This window comes from Microcaecilia unicolor, chromosome 4, assembly GCF_901765095.1.
Source record: "Microcaecilia unicolor chromosome 4, aMicUni1.1, whole genome shotgun sequence".
NCBI classification, from domain to species: domain Eukaryota; kingdom Metazoa; phylum Chordata; class Amphibia; order Gymnophiona; family Siphonopidae; genus Microcaecilia; species Microcaecilia unicolor.
In genome coordinates this window covers 307,877,835-307,898,825 of record NC_044034.1, presented here as the reverse complement: position 1 = coordinate 307,898,825, position 20,991 = coordinate 307,877,835, and the positions used below count along the sequence as shown (strand labels likewise).

The 20,991-nt window shown below is 41.0% G+C and overlaps 1 protein-coding gene across 1 annotated transcript in view; it reads right to left on the bottom strand.

Annotated features, from left to right (window-relative positions):
- LOC115469717 (zinc metalloproteinase-disintegrin-like brevilysin H2a) overlaps positions 1-11,228 on the bottom strand; it is a 107,109-nt gene extending 95,881 nt beyond the window's left edge. The window contains exons 1-5 of the mRNA XM_030202504.1: positions 11,094-11,228; positions 10,778-10,866; positions 10,109-10,185; positions 6,974-7,052; positions 1,660-1,736 (exon numbers count right to left, since the gene is read on the bottom strand). Coding sequence (XP_030058364.1) covers positions 1,660-1,736; positions 6,974-7,052; positions 10,109-10,185; positions 10,778-10,866; positions 11,094-11,142 — 371 coding nt within the window. The 5' untranslated portion in view covers positions 11,143-11,228. The remainder of the gene's footprint in view (positions 1-1,659; positions 1,737-6,973; positions 7,053-10,108; positions 10,186-10,777; positions 10,867-11,093) is intronic.
- Between the last annotated feature and the right edge of the window lie 9,763 nt (positions 11,229-20,991).

Below are 20,991 nucleotides of genomic sequence, written 5' to 3'. Positions count from 1 at the left end.
ATGTTGAGTGAAGAAATATTTTCTCTGATTTGTTTTAAATTTACTACTTAGTAGCTTTGTATTTTTGAAAAGAGTAAACAAGCAATTCACATCTATCTGTTCTACTCCACTCAGTATTTTATAGACCTCTATCATATCTCCCTTTAATCATCTGTTCTCCAAGGTGAAACTCTGTAGCCTCTTTAGCCTTTCCCCACAGGGAAGTTGTCCCATCTCCTTTATCATTTTGTCCCCCTTCTCTGTACCTTTTTCTAGTTTCGCTATATCTTTTTTGAGATGCGTTGACCAGAATTGCACACAGTATTTGAGGTGTGGTCACACCATACAGCAATACAAAGCAGTGGCGTAGCCAAGGGTGGGCCCGGGTGGGCCCATGCCCACCCATTTTGGGCTCAGGCCCACCCAGTAGCAGCACATCTATGATGTGGCTAGCAGGGATTCCCCAAGCCCCACCAGCCAAAAATCTCCCAACTGTCGTTCCTGCATACCTTGTAAATACCAGATCTTTGCCTGCAGTGAGCAGCGACTGATACATAATGCTCGCACCAGCCCCACAGCCTTCCCGCTGATGTATTCCCGCCTATGTGGAAACAGGAAGTTACATCAGAGGGAAGGCTGTGGGGCCAACATGAGCAGTGTGTATAAGTTGCTGCTCACTATCTGTGAAAATCTGCTGTTAAAAAGGTATGCAGGGGAGGGGGGATGTTTGAGAGATCATATGGCATGCAGGTGAGAGAGGGAGAGACCAAATCACTTGTAGAGTACTTCTGCCCACCCATCTTGGGCCCAGGCCCACCTAAAATTGGGTGTCTGGCTACACCCCTGATACAAAGGTATTATTACATTCTCATTTTTTTCATTCCTTTCCTAATAATTCCTAACATTCTATTTGCTTTCTTAGCCACCACTGCACACTGAGCAGAGGGTTTCAATTTATCATCAGTGATGACACCTAGGCCCTTTTTCTGGGCAGTGACTCCTAACGTGGAAACTTGCATCATGTAGCTATAGTGTGGGCTCCTCTTTCACACATACATCACTTTGCACTTGCCATTTGGATGCCCAATCTCCTCATCCCGTAAGGTCCTCTTACAATCTTTCAAAATCCTCATGCAATTTAACAACTTGGAATAACTGTGTGTCATCAGCAAATTACCTCACTAGTTATCACCATCTCTAGATCATTTATAAACATGTTATAAAACAGTGGTTCCAGCACAGACCCTTGGGGAACCCTGCTATCTACTCTTCTCCATTAAGAATACTGACCCTTTAACCCTAATCTCTGTTTTCTATCCTTTAACCAGTTCTTAATCAATAATAGGACACTACATCCTATCCTATGACTCTCTAATTTCCTGAGAAGTAGTTCATGAGGTACTTTATCAAATGCCTTTTCGAAAATTCAGATACACAATATTGATCAGCTCACTGTAGCAGATTGGTGAGATAACTCTTGGTAGGCTGTATGCCCCACAATAAATAAAATATTGCAGCAATCCATTTTGTAATATTGTGACAAGATTATGAGGAACAAGGGATATGTCTCTAGGTCAAATCTAGCCTTTTGTGTTCTAACAAGGTGCTGATAAAATTTTCTCTTAACGTTGAGCATTTATAAAGAGAATTGACCATCAAAGAATGGATTATGAGCTTTACCTTAAGCCATCACAGGTGCTGATGCTTACTAAGGAGTCATCTTCATTTTTGATGTGACCATGGTAGTAGCAGTGATCCTGTTGAACAAGAAGTATGGTGAGTTTATGTACCTTTCTGCATTCTCCTGCTGAATTTTCTGTAAAAATTCTAGTTCTAACCTTGGTGACCTTTGAGATCTGATTTTGCAGTAAAGGAGCCACACAGAAAGACATATTTTGCAAATTCTCCAAGGAAACTTGGTATAGTGGTGCAAACAAAAAAAACTCAAAAACCTCACAAAAAACAAAAACAAAAGTTAACTTGGATAGTGAGCGATATCCTTCAGGCAGTCAACCTTGCATGGCTGAGAGCTGGGAGATATCCTTAACTAGAGTAGCTTAAGAAAACTAGGCGGAGGTTCTTTTACTAAGGCGCACTCATGTTTTTGGTGCGCGCTAAAATTGTGGGTGTGCTAAATGTTAAGAGATGCCGATGCATTCCTATGGGCATCTCTAACGTTTAGTGTGCTCATAATTTTAGCATGTGTTAGAATCGTGAGTGTGCCTTAGTAAAAGATGCCCTAACTGAGCCAAATAGGTCTTTATCTACTGTCATTTATTACAGTATATGTTATTCAAATCCACGCCCCCTGATCCACCCTGACATGCCCATGACCTTCCCATTTCTGCGCCCATTGTTTTGGGCTGTGCATAAAATTTAGGCACGTACATGACAACTCTAATTAGTACCAATAGTAGTTTGTTAAAATACCAATTATTAGCTTGCTATTCAATTATAAATTGCATGCACAATTTGGGTACATGCCCAAAATTGTGGGCACAGTTTTTAACATTTTATAAAATTAGGGGGAATATGACCTAGAGATGGGAATAACTAGTGAGGTAATTAAATTCGCCGATGACACAAAATTATTCAGGGTCGTCAAGTCGCAGGAGGAATGTGAACAATTACAGGAGGACCTTGCGAGACTGGGAGAATGGGCGTGCAAGTGGCAGATGATGTTCAGTGTTGACAAGTGCAAAGTGATGCATGTGGGTAAGAGGAACCCGAATTATAGCTACGTCTTGCAAGGTTCCGCGTTAGGAGTTACGGATCAAGAAAGGGATCTGGGTGTCGTCGTCGATGATACGCTGAAACCTTCTGCTCAGTGTGCTGCTGCGGCTAGGAAAGCGAATAGAATGTTGGGTGTTATTAGGAAGGGTATGGAGTCCAGGTGTGCGGATGTTATAATGCCGTTGTATCGCTCCATGGTGCGACCGCACCTGGAGTATTGTGTTCAGTACTGGTCTCCGTATCTCAAAAAAGATATAGTAGAATTGGAAAAGGTACAGCGAAGGGCGACGAAAATGATAGTGGGGATGGGACGACTTTCCTATGAAGAGAGGCTGAGAAGGCTAGGGCTTTTCAGCTTGGAGAAGAGACGGCTGAGGGGAGATATGATAGAAGTGTATAAAATAATGAGTGGAATGGATCGGGTGGATGTGAAGCGACTGTTCACGCTATCCAAAAATACTAGGACTAGAGGGCATGAGTTGAAGCTACAGTGTGGTAAATTTAAAACGAATCGGAGAAAATTTTTCTTCACCCAACGTGTAATTAGACTCTGGAATTCGTTGCCGGAGAACGTGGTACGGGCGGTTAGCTTGACGGAGTTTAAAAAGGGGTTAGATAGATTCCTAAAGGACAAGTCCATAGACCGCTATTAAATGGACTTGGAAAAATTCCGCATTTTTAGGTATAACTTGTCTGGAATGTTTTTACGTTTGGGGAGCGTGCCAGGTGCCCTTGACCTGGATTGGCCACTGTCGGTGACAGGATGCTGGGCTAGATGGACCTTTGGTCTTTCCCAGTATGGCACTACTTATGTACTTATGTACTTATGCCATGATGAAAAATGTCCAAATGAAAATGATCAAACCAGATATTTTGGGAAATGATATAAAGGACTAGATTCTGTATGTGGCGCCTGAAAAATTGACGCAGAAAAAATTTCCGCTTAGACGTACTCTATAAACTGTGACTAGATTTAGGCGTGGTTTATAAAATATACTTAGCAGGTTTATAAAATATGCCTATTGGCCATGCCAGCACCTAACTCTTGACTGTTTACACCAAGTAAAACTTTGTGTAAATACCAGCACCTAAGTTAGGTAAAGAGCAGGTATATTCTATAACTCTGTGCATAAATTTTGGGAATGTCCACGACCCACCCATTCTATGCCTGTGGCCATACCCCCTGTTTCACAGCACACATTAGAATTTACACACAGCACTTTACAGAATATGCTTAGCAAGTTCTGCATGCAAGTTCTAATTACAGCAACTAGTGTCAATAATTGCTTGTTACGTGCCAATTATCAGGCTGATTGGCTTGTTAAGGTAATTAAATTGTGCTCATAAATCCAGAATATGATTGGATTTGCATGCACAATTTCGGTCGCACTGTATAGAATCCGGGGGGAAACAAACATTTTATGGCTGTCCATCTCTACAGACAAGTAGACTTGGGGGAAAATTGGTTAGCCATGAATACAAAAACACAATCAAGAAGTTGTTTTTTTTTTTATACTACCAATATCTTAACTGTTAAGGAACTATTGTCTAGATGGGAAATATCTGCCCAAGAACAATCTCTGGTGTTGGATAAGTCATAAGATGATTTTCACAGATGCCACATGCTTGCTGGTCTTTTGTCACTTTTTTCTCACTGGCCTAAAACATGCTCTTCAAAGAGAAATTCCTCACAACTACAGTGATGCAGGGCTGATTTTTTTTTTAACACCACAGCAGCCTTCTTGTAAAAATAAATAACATTCTACACACTCAGTAGGAGAAAACAAAGTTCAGCTTCAAACAGAATTGGAGAAAAAAGTCTCAGAAACATTCTTTGCAGCACTCTTACATTAAAATAGTGCTTTACCCATTTTACATCATAGGCATAAAAATATCTAATTTCAGTTTAGCGTTTCCAATTTCTTAAAAAAAAAAATTCCAAGAGAACTTTCATAAATAATTTCTCATTCAGGGGTCCTTTTACTAAACTGCAGCAAAAAGGGGCTTGCGATGGCATCGGCATGTGTTTTGATGCGCGCTAAGGCCCCCTTTTATGGCAGCGGGTAAAAGGCTGTTTTTTTTTTTAAAGAATGCTGCATGGCCATTTGGGGGGGGGGGGATCACTTACTGTTACCCATTGAGGTGGTGGTAAGGGCTCCCGTGCAAACCCAGCAGTAACCGGTAGCCTAGCGGTACTTCCGGTTTAGCGAGCGATAAGCCCACATTGGGCTTACCACTGCTTAGTAAAAGATCCCCTCAATGAGTTCTGTTCTTTTGCTGTTGGAACTTATTGCACAAGTAGTAGCTTGAATTATTTTTTTAAATAAACTGGAATGATTAAACTGAAATTAGGGGGCCCTTTTATGAAAAGGTGGTAGGGCTACCACCGAGGTTGCATGTGGCAAACTGGCCCTACCTCTGGGCTCACCCAGGAGCCCAGTGGTTCTTCCAGGTCTGCCATGTGCTGTTTCCAGTGCTAGAAAATAATTTTTATTTTCTAGTGCCGGTGGGCGGGGAAGATTTGTGCCCGATGAGAGCCCTTACCGCCATCTTGTGGAAACTCAAACGCGTGAAACAATTCTTCCTGAGGGAAATATTTCACAACCTGATACAATCAATTATACTAAGCCACGTAGACTACTGCAACGGAATTTATGCGGGATGCAAAGAACAAACCTTAAAGAAACTTCAGACCACTCAAAACACGGCAGCTAGGCTCATATTTGGAAAAACGCAATTTGAAAGAGCAAAACCCCTCCGCAAAAAACTACACTGGTGCCCAATCAAATAACGCACTGCTTTCAAAATCTGCACCCTGGTTCCCAAAATTATCTACGGCGAAGCCCCGGGATACATGACAGACTTGATCGACCTATCAACTAGAAACACATCCAAAACAACACGATCATATCTAAACCTGCACTACCCTAGCTGCAAAGGACTTAAATACAAATCAACTTACGCATGCAGTTTTTCCTACATAAGCACACAACTATGGAACGCATTACCAAAACCCTTGAAAACGACGTACGACCACCTAAACTTCCGGAAAACACTAAAGACTAACCTGTTTCAAAAGGCATACCCTACTGATCCAACTTAAATGCCCGATCTCTGCTACACAACAAAACTAAAGTACGGAATGGTCATAACACAACTCTTCCGTTGTACGATTCCCTAATGTGGTTGTGCCACATGAACTTTTATCTTACCAAAACTTCACTTTGTATTTGTTCACACCGGAGTCTGCAAATGCCTCTCCGGTACTATGTAACCCACACTGAGCCTACAAATAGGTGGGAAAATGTGGGATACAAATGTAACAAATAAATAAAATAAATCTTAATGGGTGCTGGTAAGGGCTCCCCACCGAAATGGCCAGCCTTTTACCCCCTGCGGTAAAACGAGGCTTCTGCGCACCTCAGATTTTACCGCAGTTTAGTAAAAGGACTCCATAGTTAGGAACCGTTTATAGAATAGCGCTTAGTGCCAGGAACCATGTCTACATTTTGGTGCAACTATTTACACCAATGAAACCGTAGTGTAAACCCCCGTGCCTAAATTAGGGGTGAATCCCCTTTATTCTATAACAATGCGTGCAAATTAAATGAACACCCTTGATCTGCCCATGACACTCCCATGGCCATGCTCCCTTTTGGACCCATGCATACAATTTAATTAAATTCAATTAGCTTGTTAAAATCTCAATTACCAGTGCTAATCGTTACTCAATTAAATTGTGCATGCAATTTTTAGCCACTTATATGGAATTAGGGAGTTTATGTTTATGATATCAAATGGATTAACCACTATTTTGATCTGATTCTGTTTGAAGTTGAATTTTGTCCCTCTCCTAGTGTGTGAGTTGAATGATTTTACTGTTTACAGGATTTTTTAGCATCCATATTTTGCAGATACAAATTTTGCAGGTTAAAAAATATGCAAAAATTTTAAATAGAATCTTTAAATGTACCAGAGCCAGTCCCCTCCTCGTTCCCCCCATATCCCATGGGGCAGAATAACAATGCCACTGAGGCATTTTCAAAGGAAGGTGGTTTTGCAGGTAAGCATAATTTACCCACAGGTTTCCCTTTGTTAATTACCCTCTAAAACGTCAGTGTTAACCATGTATATGGTAGGTTAAATCTACATTTTAGCTTAATAAGATGCTCTATGACTTGGTAGAGCTGGCCAAATCTATTCAAGACCCAGTATTTAGTAGAGATTGAACCCATCATGAATCTTAAAACCAAGAATTTACCTTGTCTGGAACAATTGAGGTCTCTGCATCTCCATTAGGCAAGTAAACAGTTTCACTATAGTTATCAGCAGTTAGCTCCCTGTGGAAAAATAGAGATAATAACAAATGTTCATACAGCTCAATCTTCATTCTTGAATATGATTTCTTTATTTTTATAGACCCACTCTCCCAGTTGTTCTAGTATGGCCATTGCAGGGCTCCTTCTGGACTGTAAATCTAGCCTCCAGGTGTCACCCTTGTTTATGGTCAAGATTCCCATAACACACTTCAGTGGCTAAGAATGATTCCCCTGCAAACCTAGGTTGTGAAAGACCTGATCCAAGAATCAAAACAATGATCCTTAGCATGGCAGCATCCTACGCTGCAGGTCATAGCAATTATATGTGACTGTTTTCTAAATTTAATTTCTTATATACTGGTTGCAAGTCTGAAATCTATAGAAATGGTGTACAATCAGGCATGTACCTGGAAGGCTCACAATCTAACTAAAGTGCATTAAGCCCTAATATGCACTTAGGGTTCCTTTTACTAAGTTGCGGGAAAAAAGGGCCCTGTGGTAGCAGGGGGAGCCGTTTTTCCTGCATGCCAAGGCTTTTTTTTACTGTGGCTGGTAAAATGCCCCCCCCCCCCCCAAATGGCCACATGGTAAGATAACTCTTACTGCATGCCATGCAGTGGGGAGCACTTATCGCCACCCATCAAGGTGGTGGTAATGGCTCCCGCAGTAACCCAGTGGTAACTGGGTAGCACGCAGAGATGTCCGATTACCGCTGGGTTACTGCCGTGCTAGAAAAAAATGAAAAATTTCCAGAGTGCCGTAAATGGCACTTGCTGGACCCAAAACTAGCACTGGCAGCCACGTTGAGCTGGCGGTAGTTCAGATTTAGCATGCGGTAAGCTCGTATTGAACTTGCTGCTGCTTTGAAAAAGACCCCCTAAGCACATGTGAAAACACCACAAATGCATTAAAGCATTTTGTGGCAATTTGCCATTTCCTGTGTGCTAAGCATTTGTTATTTTTATTTCAAAAATATTTTTTGGGAGGGTATATGCCACTGTTCCCTCTAAACTGAGTGGAAGTCCTCCTTCCAATGGGGATGCTGTCTCACCATCACATTTTTAATAGTGTGGGACAGGCAAGCTCTGCAGAACTCCAGGGAACCTGTTTTCAAATCTATGCTGAAAACCCACCTTTTCACTGCTGCTTTTGGCTCCTAGTCACTACTCATTTGCCTCCCCCCTTGTTCCTTCTCGCCCAGTACTTCCCTCGCCCTTAATTGTCTTGTCTGTCTGTATTATTTTAGATTGTAAGCTCTATCGAGCAGGGACTGTCTCTCTGTGTCAGGTGTTCAGTGCTGCGTGCGTCTGGTAGCGCTATACAAATGTTAATAATAATAATAATAACCTGCCTGTCCCTAGTGACTGAAGACACACTGTTGAAGCAGCACCTCCTTCCCCCACCCCCACCGGCAGCTAAGCAGTTAGAGGATGCCTGCTCAGTTTACAGGGAACAGTGGGTGGGGCAAGGGGCGTAGAAGCATTATTAAGGTAGTGCATTATAATTAGCGCATCCTACCTGAGTAACACAGACAACACCATAGCAACTAGCACTTCCTAAATAGGAGGCAGAAAGGGGCCCTTTTACTAATCTGCTGTAAAAATGGCCCTGCGCTAGCAGCGGGGACTGTTTTTTCTGTGTGCTGAGGCCCTTTTTACTGTAGTAGGTAAAAAGACAGAAAAAAGACACAGCCATGTGGTAAGATTGCTCTTACCGCATGGCCATGCAGGGGGAAGTACTTACTGTCACCCATTGAGGTGGCAATAAGGGCTCTTGCGCTAACCCAGAAGTAACTGGGTACTGCTGTGTGTCCCCCCTCTCCCCCCCCCCCCCCCCCGTGGAAATATTTTTTGAATATTTAAGCTAGTGCCACAAATGCCACATGCTGGGGGTGGAACTGCCATCGGTGCCTGCTTTGGGCCAGTGGTATTTCCGGAATGGTGAGCGGTAAGCTCACATTGGGCTTACCACCACTTAGTAAAAGTGCCCCTAAATGCTCTTGCATTAATTATTTGCAATTTCTGTGCATTAATGACAATATTAGCATGTAACCTGTACCTAAAGAGTGGAGTAGTGGCCTGGTGGTTAGAGTACTGGTTTTATAATTCAAGAGGTGGCCAGTTCAAGTCCCACTGCTGTTCCTTGTGATCTTGGGCAAGTTACTTAACCCTCCATTTCCTTAGGAACAAACTTAGATTGTGAGCCCTACCAGGACAGAGAAATATCCAGAGTATCTGAACATAACTCACCTTGAGCTGTTACTGAAAAAGGCATGAGCAAAATCTAAATAAATAAAAAGCTCTTTTTTACTGACATGTTAAATATGGGCTTACAGTACATGGAAAGGTCCCACATTAAAGCATGCTAAGCCCATTTTTTTTTCTTTTTTTTAGGCTAAGCCCAATTTTTTTAATGCATTTTAATAAAAGGGCCCCTGTGTTTGTACCTGAAGCAATGGAGTGTTAAGTGACTTGCCCAAAATATCAAGAAGCCACAATGGGATTTGTACCAAGTTGCCCTGGTTCTCAGTCTGCCACTCTAACCATTAGGCTACTAAAGCTGTGCATATTAGAAACAACCCTCCATTTACTAAGCTATGCTAGTGGCTGCCATGTGCTAATGCCGACATAGCCCATTCACTTTGAATGGGCTGTGTTGACAGCCACGCAGCAGCAGGTAGCGCAGCTTATTGAACAGAGGAATGCCTAATTATATAATAAAGTTGCATAATGATTCAGAAATCCATTTTAGAATGTAAGAGGGGTCCACTTTCTGAACAAGATTTTCCTCTATTTTCTGTCCATGAGAACAGCCTTTGATAGATACAATACAGCAGAGTTTCAGGAATATAAAAGTTTTGCTATCATAAAGTACAGTATTTGCCTTTAAGAGATGGATAAGCCTTGGGTATGGACACAACTTCATAAAAAATGAACAATGGTTTGGTATAAAATGCACATGCCTCTGCATGATACTTTTTAAAGTGTGTTGCAATATTCTGTGTCTTAGGGGTACCAGATATATCCAAATAATGATTATTTAAGTACAAAACCAACTAACAGGATGCTCCAACTTACTCGGTCCTCTCTAGATGCATCAACATTTTCTTGCCATCTATAGTCAGTTCATACTGTGTGATGTCGGGATATATTCCCTGAAAAAAAATGAGAAGGCATGTTAATTTGAAGCATAAACTATCACCAGGAATTAACCTCTGCTTTCTTGCTGGAGAGCCTAAGATAGAACCGTAATTTTTATGAGCTAAAAACATAAAGCAATTTAGAATCTTGTGACAGCACTTTGAACTTCTATCATATCCTCACTACCCCTGTTCTTGTTTTTCTCTGATTTTAAGCACTTTAGAACATTGAGATCTACGAGTACAATGCTGAATCTGTGCCAAGGCACCAAGAGTTTCAACAAAATCATAGGCTCAGGCAGTGGAGAGACATTTCCACAATGTTGATTTTGAGAAACTTCTCAGTTTAGTTTTTTGTTGTTGTTTTATTTTGTTTTGGTTTTTTGTTTGTTTTATTTATGCGTTTGTGTTGCTACTTATTGACATTTGAAGTATCCTAGCAAACCAAAAATTGCCAATAAACTTGTGGAAAAGTGGAAAATTTGCAAAAGCATGCACTAGTTCTACCAGTTATAATTTTTCAGCTAATAAAAGAACAGCAATATTTATTTAAACAGCAGAAAACACAACTGTAGTATTGCATGAGGCACAGGGAAAAGCATCTCACCCCTGTATCTCTCTTGTACTGGGTGTGAACTTTACGGGGATATACAACTTCATAGGACTTTACCCCAGCTAAAGTGCTTCTGCCATGGACTGAAATGAATAAAGAAATGATTAATTACAATAAAATAACCAATCTATAGTTTAACAGCATTGCAGTGTTAATGTGAAATGCAATCCCAGCTGCATTTGCATAATTCCTGAGAGTCTTAACTGATGCTGGTTAAAATCCATCAGAAACAGACAATATCATTAACCTTTTTTATATTTAAGATATTCTGTTCACTGACTGCTTTATAAATTCATGATAATAAAGTTACCTTGGTCCTGAAGAATGAGCAATAAAGTGGACAGAAGAACTAAATTCATGGTTTCAAATTTAGATTTCAGCTTTGCGCTGTGGTCACAGATCTGTTTCTTTCAAGGGTTTGATATCTTGTATCTGCTGTTGAGAGTGAGAGTGCGGGAGATAACATAGCTCAATTTATATCCACTTTCCTAATCTCCTCTCCTGAAAGGTATTGCCCAATTCTCTCAGAGTTGCAGCATCTTGGCTATAGCAGTGACCACATATCCAAAGAGGAATAATACCATGCAGAGGGGTGGAGCCACTTGGCATAACCAAAGGTTTTGTGGTTTCTCATGAGAAAATGAACTTTCATCTGACCCAGTATGAAATGAAGTCATTCAGGCTCCTGTGCAGCCTGATTGTCAGCTTTTCAGTTACAGTGTCACTGAGGGCACAAATAATGGACCAAACTTAAAATAAGCTTATATTATCGACTGACTCCAGAGAGGGGTTTTTTTTTTTTGGGGGGGGGGGGAGTAGAGGGAAATTTCAGTTCAGATTGACATTGTTCAGGTTTTACTATCTTCCTTGTATGAATTTGCAGGCCCGATTTCCTGAGAACACTCACAAAAACCTCCTTCTAAATGCAATGATTAAATACATAGGACTAAATAAGTGTCAATTTAAATAAGCTTCTACTTATATATATAAATATGCTCATTTTCAAAGCACATAGTAACTGTCGCCCCATTTTATCAAGCCACGCAGTATTGCCGACGGAGCCCATTCAAAGTGAATAGGCTTTGTTGGCATTACCGCACCAGCAGCCGCTAATGTAGCTTGATAAAAAGGGCCCATGTGCTTTGAAAATGAGCCTCATGGGTAGCAGCATATAGAATTAGTAAGTTCTAGATACAAGATTTCCCCTTTCAAAATGTGTATTTATAAATCTTTTTTTTTTTTTTGCTATATTCTATGGCTTTTAAGACATCCAAATAGATTTTTTTTGTTGGTGTGAACTATGGTCACATATGGCTCTTCCATTGTGCCTTTCACTAACAGTTTGGGAGACAGTACCAGGTTCTTCAAGATATATGAGAACATAGGGCTTTGCCCAATAATTCCCTTTTTGCCTAAGATTGGCCAATAAAAGAGCTGGAGATTGGGAGACTGGCCAATAAAAAAGCTCACTGCTTCCCACTCTATTCTCTTCCCTCTCAGGTAGTGTGCAGGAAACAGAAAGGGAGGAGGTGAAGCTAGAGTGTCCAGAATAGAACAAATCAAAGAAAAGCCACCCTAGTCGCAAACCCACTCCTTTCCTTTCTGTTTGTTCCTCTTTCCCTCCTATACCACATGGGACAGGAGAGGAAGGGGTGAATGTGGAATGGATAAGAGTTCTACATATTTGTATTCATAATCTGTGGTCACTCAGAGGGTAATTCTGTAACCTCAATGCCCACATTTGTACATGTGTTAGGGGTATTAACATGTAGAATATGCACACACACATACCAGTGTAGGTGTTAGCAGGGTGCCTAATCACAGTTCTGCATATACTCGCTTTAACTTACAAAGTGAGTATTTGCAATAGGGGCATACACATGGGCAGAGAATGGGAGGAAGATAAGCAGAGCACATTACTTACAAAACATAGACAAATGAAGGCAGATAAAGACCATATGGCCTATCCAGTCTGCGCATCCATGCCATCTACTCTCCCTTAGAGATCCTATGTACTTGTCCCAAGCTTTCTTGAATTCAGATACAGTTTTCATCTCCACCAAGAGGCCGTTCCATGAATTTATCACCCGTTTCTTGAAGAAGTATTTTCTCAGGTTATTTCTGAGTCTATCCCCTATCACCTTTATCCTATGGTCCCCTCATTTCAGAGCTTCTTATCAGTTGAAAGAGACTCACCTCTTGGGCATTTATGTCACATAGGTATTGAAACATCTATATCATAGCCCTCCTCACCTAAAAGAAACAGCAATCATAAGGAGCTGAAGTGGGAATCAAACCCTGGTCCCCTGTCTGCAGAGTCCACAGCCCCAACCCCAACCCTGCCACATTTAGGTTCCTACACTTACATCAGCTCTTGAAAGCATGGGACAAGCACAGAGGTTCTCTAAGGAAGATGAAGAAAAAGTGGATGGCACCAATGGGCAGACTGGATATGGTCTTTGCCATTCTATATGTTTCTGTGTTTCTGCAGTGCAAAGAAAAGCTACAAAAATGGTATGGGATTTGCGTTACAAAACGTATGAGGAGATACTTGCTGATCTGAACATGTATACCCTGGAGGAAAGGAGAAACAGGGGTGATATGATACAGACTTCAAATATTTGAAAGGTATTAATCCGCAAACGAACCTGCTCCGGAGACGGGAAGGTGGTAGAACTAGAGGACATGAAATGAGGTTGAAGGGGGGCAGACTCAGGAAAAATGTCAGGAAGTATTTTTTCACAGAGAGAGTGGCAGATGCTTGGAATGCCCTCCCGCGGGAAGTGGTGGAGATGAAAATGGTAACGGAATTCAAAAATGTGTGGGATAAACATAAAGGAATCCTGTTCAGAAGGAATGGATCCTTAGAAGCTTAGCGGAGATTGGGTGTTGTGCCGGTGGTTGGGAGGCGGGGGCTAGTACTGGGCAGACTTCTATGGTCTGTGCCCTGAAAATGGTAGATACAAATCAAGGTCAGGTATACATATAAAGTACCACATATGAGTTTATGTTGTTGGGCAGACTGGATGGACCGTACAGGTCTTTTTCTGCCATCACCTACTGTGTTACTCATGTTACTATGTATTCTTCTACGTTACTTATCTAGATAAATTAGAACAGGGAAAGCTGTCTTAAGTTATCTGGATAACTTACTTGGATAGTAGGCTGAATATCTTTGCCACCTGGATAAGTTCTGGCATTACTCAGCTATTCGGTAATGGGCACTATCTGGATAGTGATGCTGAATATCCAGATATTTTTTGACTGCAGCAGCAGATCTAAAAAAACACTGACCATGGTGGGTGAATATTGATGCATGCATTTTTCTCATATCATTGGAATGACTGGTCTTTTCTGGAAGTGCACTGAGAGGAAAAAGATTTAAGACATAGCAGACTATAAGATGTTGTCTTGTACACATAGAGGGCATTTTCAATAAAACATCTGAGTCTGGGAAAATACAAAAATTGAGCGGTGAACTCAGCCATTTTTGAACCTGAAAATTGTCTATCTTGCTGGTTTGAAAATTGTCTTTTTCCTAGATGTTTTGTGCTCAGTGCATTCTTCTTTTGGGGCTATTTTGGAACCCCACCACCACCACCAATCCCCCCCAGCCATTGGGATGTCTAGGAACCATTATTTTTAGTAGACTGGCCACACAGATATCCCAGCAGAGCAGTGAAGCAGCTTAGGGGGCACTGCAGTGGACTTCCCATAAAAGGTCCCAGGTACACATCTCACCCCCATAATCCCCTAATATTGAATAGTGAGCCTTTCGGGAGCAGAAAATACCTACTGTACTTAACTGTACATTACTACAATAGCTCTCAAGCTTACAGGTGTCATCTATATGTAGGTATAGTAGGTATTTAATGTTTTTGGAGGGCTCACATGTTCCACAACAAGTGTACCCGTTAGAGTGGGATGTGGGTCTGGGTCCCCTTCTCTACAGTCCACTGCACTAACCACTAGGATACTCCTGGGACCTGCTTGCAGCTCTAATAGGAATGTCCATCATATCTGAAGCTGTCATAGTGCCTGGTATTTACTGTCACTGTCATATCTTAGGGGGCCGGAAGTGGGGTCAATGACAACTGGGGGGGTAAACAGGTCTAGTCAAAAACATCTTAAGTTTTGCCCTAGACATTTTCATTTTGTTCCATTATTGCAGAAAAAGGTCAATCTTTCGGTGCCATCCATGTCCCACCCAAAACATAACCCAACACGCCCCCTTAAAATGGATGAATTTTTTCCTAATAGTGGAACCACCATGCATGCACAAATGTGTGCACCATTGGAAAACAGTGCACACTTTCTGAAATAACGTGCCTCTTTTCCAAGTATTGTGCACCATTTCCAAAGAGTGTGCATGATTATCAGTGGATGACAAAATGACCAAAGAAAAAATGAATAAAATGGAAATTCCCATAAACAACATGGGAAACAACATGAAATTAAACTTTTCTGCTTGCCCATCCCTAGCATATACAAAAGCATGGGGGCCAATTTTCAAAGTTGTACATTTCAGTGCAAAGCTCATAAGTACTTTTAACTGTGAGCATTCCATTAGTTCTCCAATAAAAGGTATGAGCGTATTTTCTCTTTCAACAGGTAATGCCTTTGGCTTTTGAGATGGACAGTTTTTGAAAGCCACGTTACCTGTGTAAATGACTTTTGACAAATGTTCTCCTCCAACCATGTTTTAAACAGATTGTTTTTGGATGACTAGTACATAAGTTCATCAAAATTGTTATGTTTTATTATCAAAGTCTCTGCAAAGGGGGGAGGCCTATGGGTTTGACAGTTAATTGAGGGTGGAGGAATGCAAAACTGAAAATTCACCTACGGTACCTAATTCCTCTGTGCACTTAAAGTTCTGCATTGTCATAGTTCAAGGCTCAGCCTCATAGTGGAAAAACTGTATGATACAGCAAAATTTAGGAATGGGCATTGTTTCAAAGAACATCTTGACCATCGTCAGCTTAAATTCCATACTGCTGGCAGTGAATCTTTGACAATTTCATCTTCTCTTAATCTCTTTACATTTCACTTTCTGTGACTCATGTTTGCTCAGGGTAGGGTTCTTAGCCATTGCTCCTCTACCTTGAAATCTTGTCCTTCTTATATCCCCTTATCTAAAGCTCACATTGTTGATAGATCTCTGTCTTCCTCCACACCTAAGACCTAGGAGGGTCAGGATGTTCTACCCTCTGTTTCTTTTCAATCCTTGTTGAATATATCTCTCCTCTCTTGTATTTGGCTTCAATTAAGCTTGTTGCAGTCTGGATTTTGAGGTATTGGTCAAATTTACTCCATCTTCTCTCAGTCTTTTCACACGTTTTTTCTCATTTATCCTACACCTTTGTTATACTGTGTAGAAATGTAAGCTTCTACACAAATACTTGTTTTTAAATCTATCAAATACATTAAGGTCATTTTTTAAAATTTCAAACTAGTGGCTTGAAGACATTTGTGCTAGCTTAGAACCACTGGAAGGGAAATGAAGTGAAGTTTATTTGCTTCCTTGAAGAAAATGACACTGGAGAGAGCCGACGGATGTGTTTCTAGTTTTACTTGCCTCATTTTTGGTCATTTTCACTTAGAGTAATGCCCATTCTGATGGTGTTTTGTACAATCTTTAGCTGTGGTAGGTCTGGGATGGTTCATTGGCAGAGAATCTGCTCAGCAGAAACTTGTCACTGTGATGGACTCTCACGAAGTTTGCCCTAACCAAGTTTGACAAATGGCTCAGTGATATGACAATCAAGCTGAACCAGACCTAGATGTACCTTCCATTACATCTGTGGATCTTTAATTCTTGCTTTTCTTTAGAAACTTCATGAGTGCAATCAAGGTAAACCCAGGACTAGCTTAGGCTGTCCTATAGGATAAGGATTGATCTGGTCACATTAGCCAAAAGTGTTTCTGGTATTTGCTGAAAGTAGCAGTTTGGCTATTCATAGACTTACAAGTATAAGGGAATCCTAAAACTCCATTGTTCATTTCTACTAATATATTTTCTTCATAGACATGTGGAAGGTAAATTAATAATAAACCACTTAATTTGTGCAAAAAATATGATTTTGTTATATATATATTTTATAAAGGGAACACATAGGTGCTGTCAGAAAATCACCCCACTGGAATGGCCCCTCACAAAGTTGTACCTGCTCTGAGGAATGTTACAGTTACAGCTTTTATATTCAGCTTTGACCAACTGTAGTTCTAAGCAAATTACAAATAAAGAATCTAGATCACCAATCTAGGAAATCACAAAAAATATAAGTAACTTTGCTTAGGATGCTAATGATACAACTATCTTGAAGTAATATATTTGTGAAATAGAACTGTTTTGATTGCTTTTTTAAAAAAATGTCAAAGCTTGTTAAGAATCCAAGGGCTCCTTTTACAAAGCGGCACAACTGATTAGAATCCGCTGAATATGAAGACGCTCATGGAAATTGAATGGGCTTCTTTGTATTTAGCATACCGCTAATCAGTAGCACTTTAACAGCAACTAAAAAAATAATATTTCTCTCAACCAAACAGCTGTTCAGTTTAGTAAACAGCCTACTGCAACCCCCACAACAGAACCAGCCTACCCAGTCAAATCTGAACTGCAAATATTTTGTTGCATACTTTGCCAACAAAATTAAGTCTCCACCAGGATTTACAGGCAGTACCACCCAGTCTCCAATCAGCTAACCAAGAACACACAAAACTCGCCTCCTCCTGACACAGACATATAGGACACTTTTAACATAATAACAGAGGAGAGCCTTGACAAAATCCTAAGAGACCTTCAACCAACTATCTGCTTCCTCAACCTCTGCCCATTAAAGATAGTACAGCAGCCAAGTATGAGCCTCATAGAAGGTGCCACAAAAATCGTGAACTCATTTCTTTCTAATGGGCAACTACCAACAGAATAAAAAAAGGGTAGTGGTGCATCCTTTGCTAAAGAAAAACAACCTTGACCAGGACAAACTTGAAAGTTACTGGCTAGCATCCAACATCCCATTTCTAGGAAAACTTATAAAACAAACAGTCTGTGTTCAACTCAGTAATTGGCTAGAAGAGAGAAACAGGTGAGATCCATGTCAATCACGATTCAGACCCGAATATGGAATAGAAACAGTCCTCGTATCCCTACTAGATGATCTTCACAGAAACCGAGTCAGGGGATTTGCCTCAGTGTTAGTACTGCTAGATTTCTCAGCAGTTTTTGACACTGTGGATCATGATATCATGCTACCACAACAGACAGAAACAGGTATCAATGGAACAGTACTTGCTTGGTTTAGATCCTATCTATCAGACAGGTAACAGTCCATAATGTTTGGCAGCACCTCATCACCACCATGAGCACTGACCTGTGGGGTACCACAAGGATCAATACTGTCACCTATTCTGTTCAAACTACCTCAACCCACTAGATGAGCTGATTAGGTCAATGGACACTCATTTCTATATCTACATAGATGATGTGCAGCTACTCATACCCATTGAACATGACTTACCTACAGCCCTGAATAAACTGATTACCTGTCTAACTTCAATTCAAGAATGGGCTAAACCAGTGGTTCCCAAACCTGATCCTGGAGGCACCCCAGCCAGTCAGGTTTTTGGGATATCCACAATGAATATTCATGAAAGAGATTGTCATGTAATGGAGGCAGTGCATGCAGAGAAGCTCAATTTTACTTGAGTTCAGGCAAAGTTTGTTGTTTTTAGCCCAGTGGTTCCCAAACCTGTCCTGGAGGCACCCCAGCCAGTCAGGTTTTTGGGATATCCACAAAGAATATTCATGAAAGAGATTGTCATGTAATGGAGGCAGTGCATGCAGATATCTCTCAAGAATATTCATTGTGGATATCCCAAAAACCTGACTGGCTGGGGTGCCTCCAGGACAGGTTTGGGAACCACTGGGCTAAAAACAACAAACTTTGCCTGAACTCAAGTAAAATTGAGCTTCTCTGGGTCCCTGACATCAAAATCTCTTTTGGGAAGTACAAACTCTCCCTCAAATCACAAGTCATGAACAATGGAATACAGTTAGAAACACTTACTCTGATTCCCCAAATCCAAGAAGCCTTCAAGAGCTGCTTCTATTTGTGACCACTATGCTGCCTCTCTCCTTACATTGAGAAGGCAAATCTTATCCCAGTTATGCATGCCATGATAACACCAAGACTGGATTACTGCAATGCATTCTACACTGGTTTGACTACAAAGGTCTGCACCAGCTCCAATTGATTCAGAATGCTGCAGCAAGACTAATAAAAGGTTGTAAGCGACGTGACCACATCACACCATTTTTGAAAAAACTTCACTGGCTACCGTTACAACACAGGGCTAAATTTAAAACTCTATATCTGATCTTCAATTACCTTAATAGAAATGGCCCTTAGTAATTGAAGAACAAGATAACCCTCTACACACCTCCAATAACACTAAGGTCCTCCCAAGGGGTATCCTTAACCACACCCTCTCCAGAAAATATTACATGATGTGATACCCACAAGCTAGCCTTCTTCGGAGTAGCCCACACACTCTGGAATACACTCCCTGAAAGGCTCTGCTTAAAACAAGATGATCTGTACTTCAGGAAGCAGGTGAAATCTTGACTCTTCAACCAGGCTTTTAATGGAAAAAGTAACTACATTTTTATTCTCACACGCGTGCACACACACACACACACACACACACACACGCATGCACGCATACACAAGTGACAGGCTGGACATACTACACCAGGCCATGTTTATCCACTCCTACCCTAGCTGAGATAATATTTAAGCACCACATATGCAACTTTCTTTAGATTAGTCCCCTTATTTTCTAACTCCTCTTACGCTCTTACCATCTTTGCTTATACCCTACACTGTCTATTAAAATGTTTTATAATATATTGTGTTGATATTGCAAGTAGTTTACTATCCAGCTTATAATCAAAAGAGAAAAACGCTTATATTTTGACCTAAATCGGGAGATGGGCGTTTTTCTCGCAAAGGCGCCCAAATCGGTATAATTGAAAGCCGATTTTGGGTGTTTCCAACTGCATTCCGTTGCGGAAACAAATAAAGTTGATGGGGGCATGTCGGAGGCATGTTGGAGGCGGGACTGGGGCGTGGTTATCAGCCAAGGAGAGATGGGCGTCTGTAGCTGATAATTTAAAAAAAAAGGCATTTTTACCGCGATTTTGAGTCACTTTTTTTGGACCCTTTTTTTTCATGAACAAGTCCCAAAGAAATGTCCCAACTGCCCAGATGACCACTGGAGAGAATCGGGGATGACCTCCCCGGACTCCCCCAGTGGTCACTAACCCCCTCCCACCACTCGTAACCACTTGTAACCACTCGCCTCCACCTACCCTCCTCTCTTCCTTCCCGTTCACATTAATTGATTTGATTTGCTTACTTTATTTTTTTGCCTATTAGATTGTAAGCTCTTTGAGCAGGGACTTTCTTCTATGTTTATGCAGCGCTGCGTATGCCTTGTAGCGCTATAGAAATGCTAAATAGTAGTAGTAATATGGAAACTAATCTTTTCAGAGATGGGGAAGCGGTAGATTACAGGTCATGAGTGCAGGTTGCAGGTGAGAGACTTGAAGCAATGTCAGGAAATACTTTTTCAAAGAAAGGATGGTGGATATCTGGAGTTCCCTCCCTCAAGAGGTTGTAAAAACAGAAATGGTGATGGAATTCAAGAATGCATCTGATAAACACAGAGGAGCATTGTATAGAATAAGGATGGAATCCAATTAAAGCAAAATATAAATGATCTCATGACTGGAATGAGCTTTGACGGCAGCTTTGGAGGTTGGGAAGTAAGACCCATGCAGCAGACTTCTATAGTCTGGGTCCCATAAACAGCAAAAAAATAAAAAAAAGGTCAGATAGAAGCTGAAGTAGGCTTCAATGCCAACTCCAGTTTTTAGAAAGTAGAACCAGTGCCAGGCAGACTTCTATGGTCTGTGCTCCAAAATTGGCAAGTAGAGACAAAGAAAATATACCAATACTTAATCATGAACAAGTCGAATCTGTGCAGAGTGCCAGGTTCAACCCAGGCCATCTCAATGGGCAGACTTGATGGACTATGTTGGTCTTTATCTGGTGACTTTTTCTATGAAAGGAAGTATTTTCTCTATTATGCTTTGTCCAATGGAAACTGCATATCAACTTTATAGAGGAGCTATGTGGAAGTGA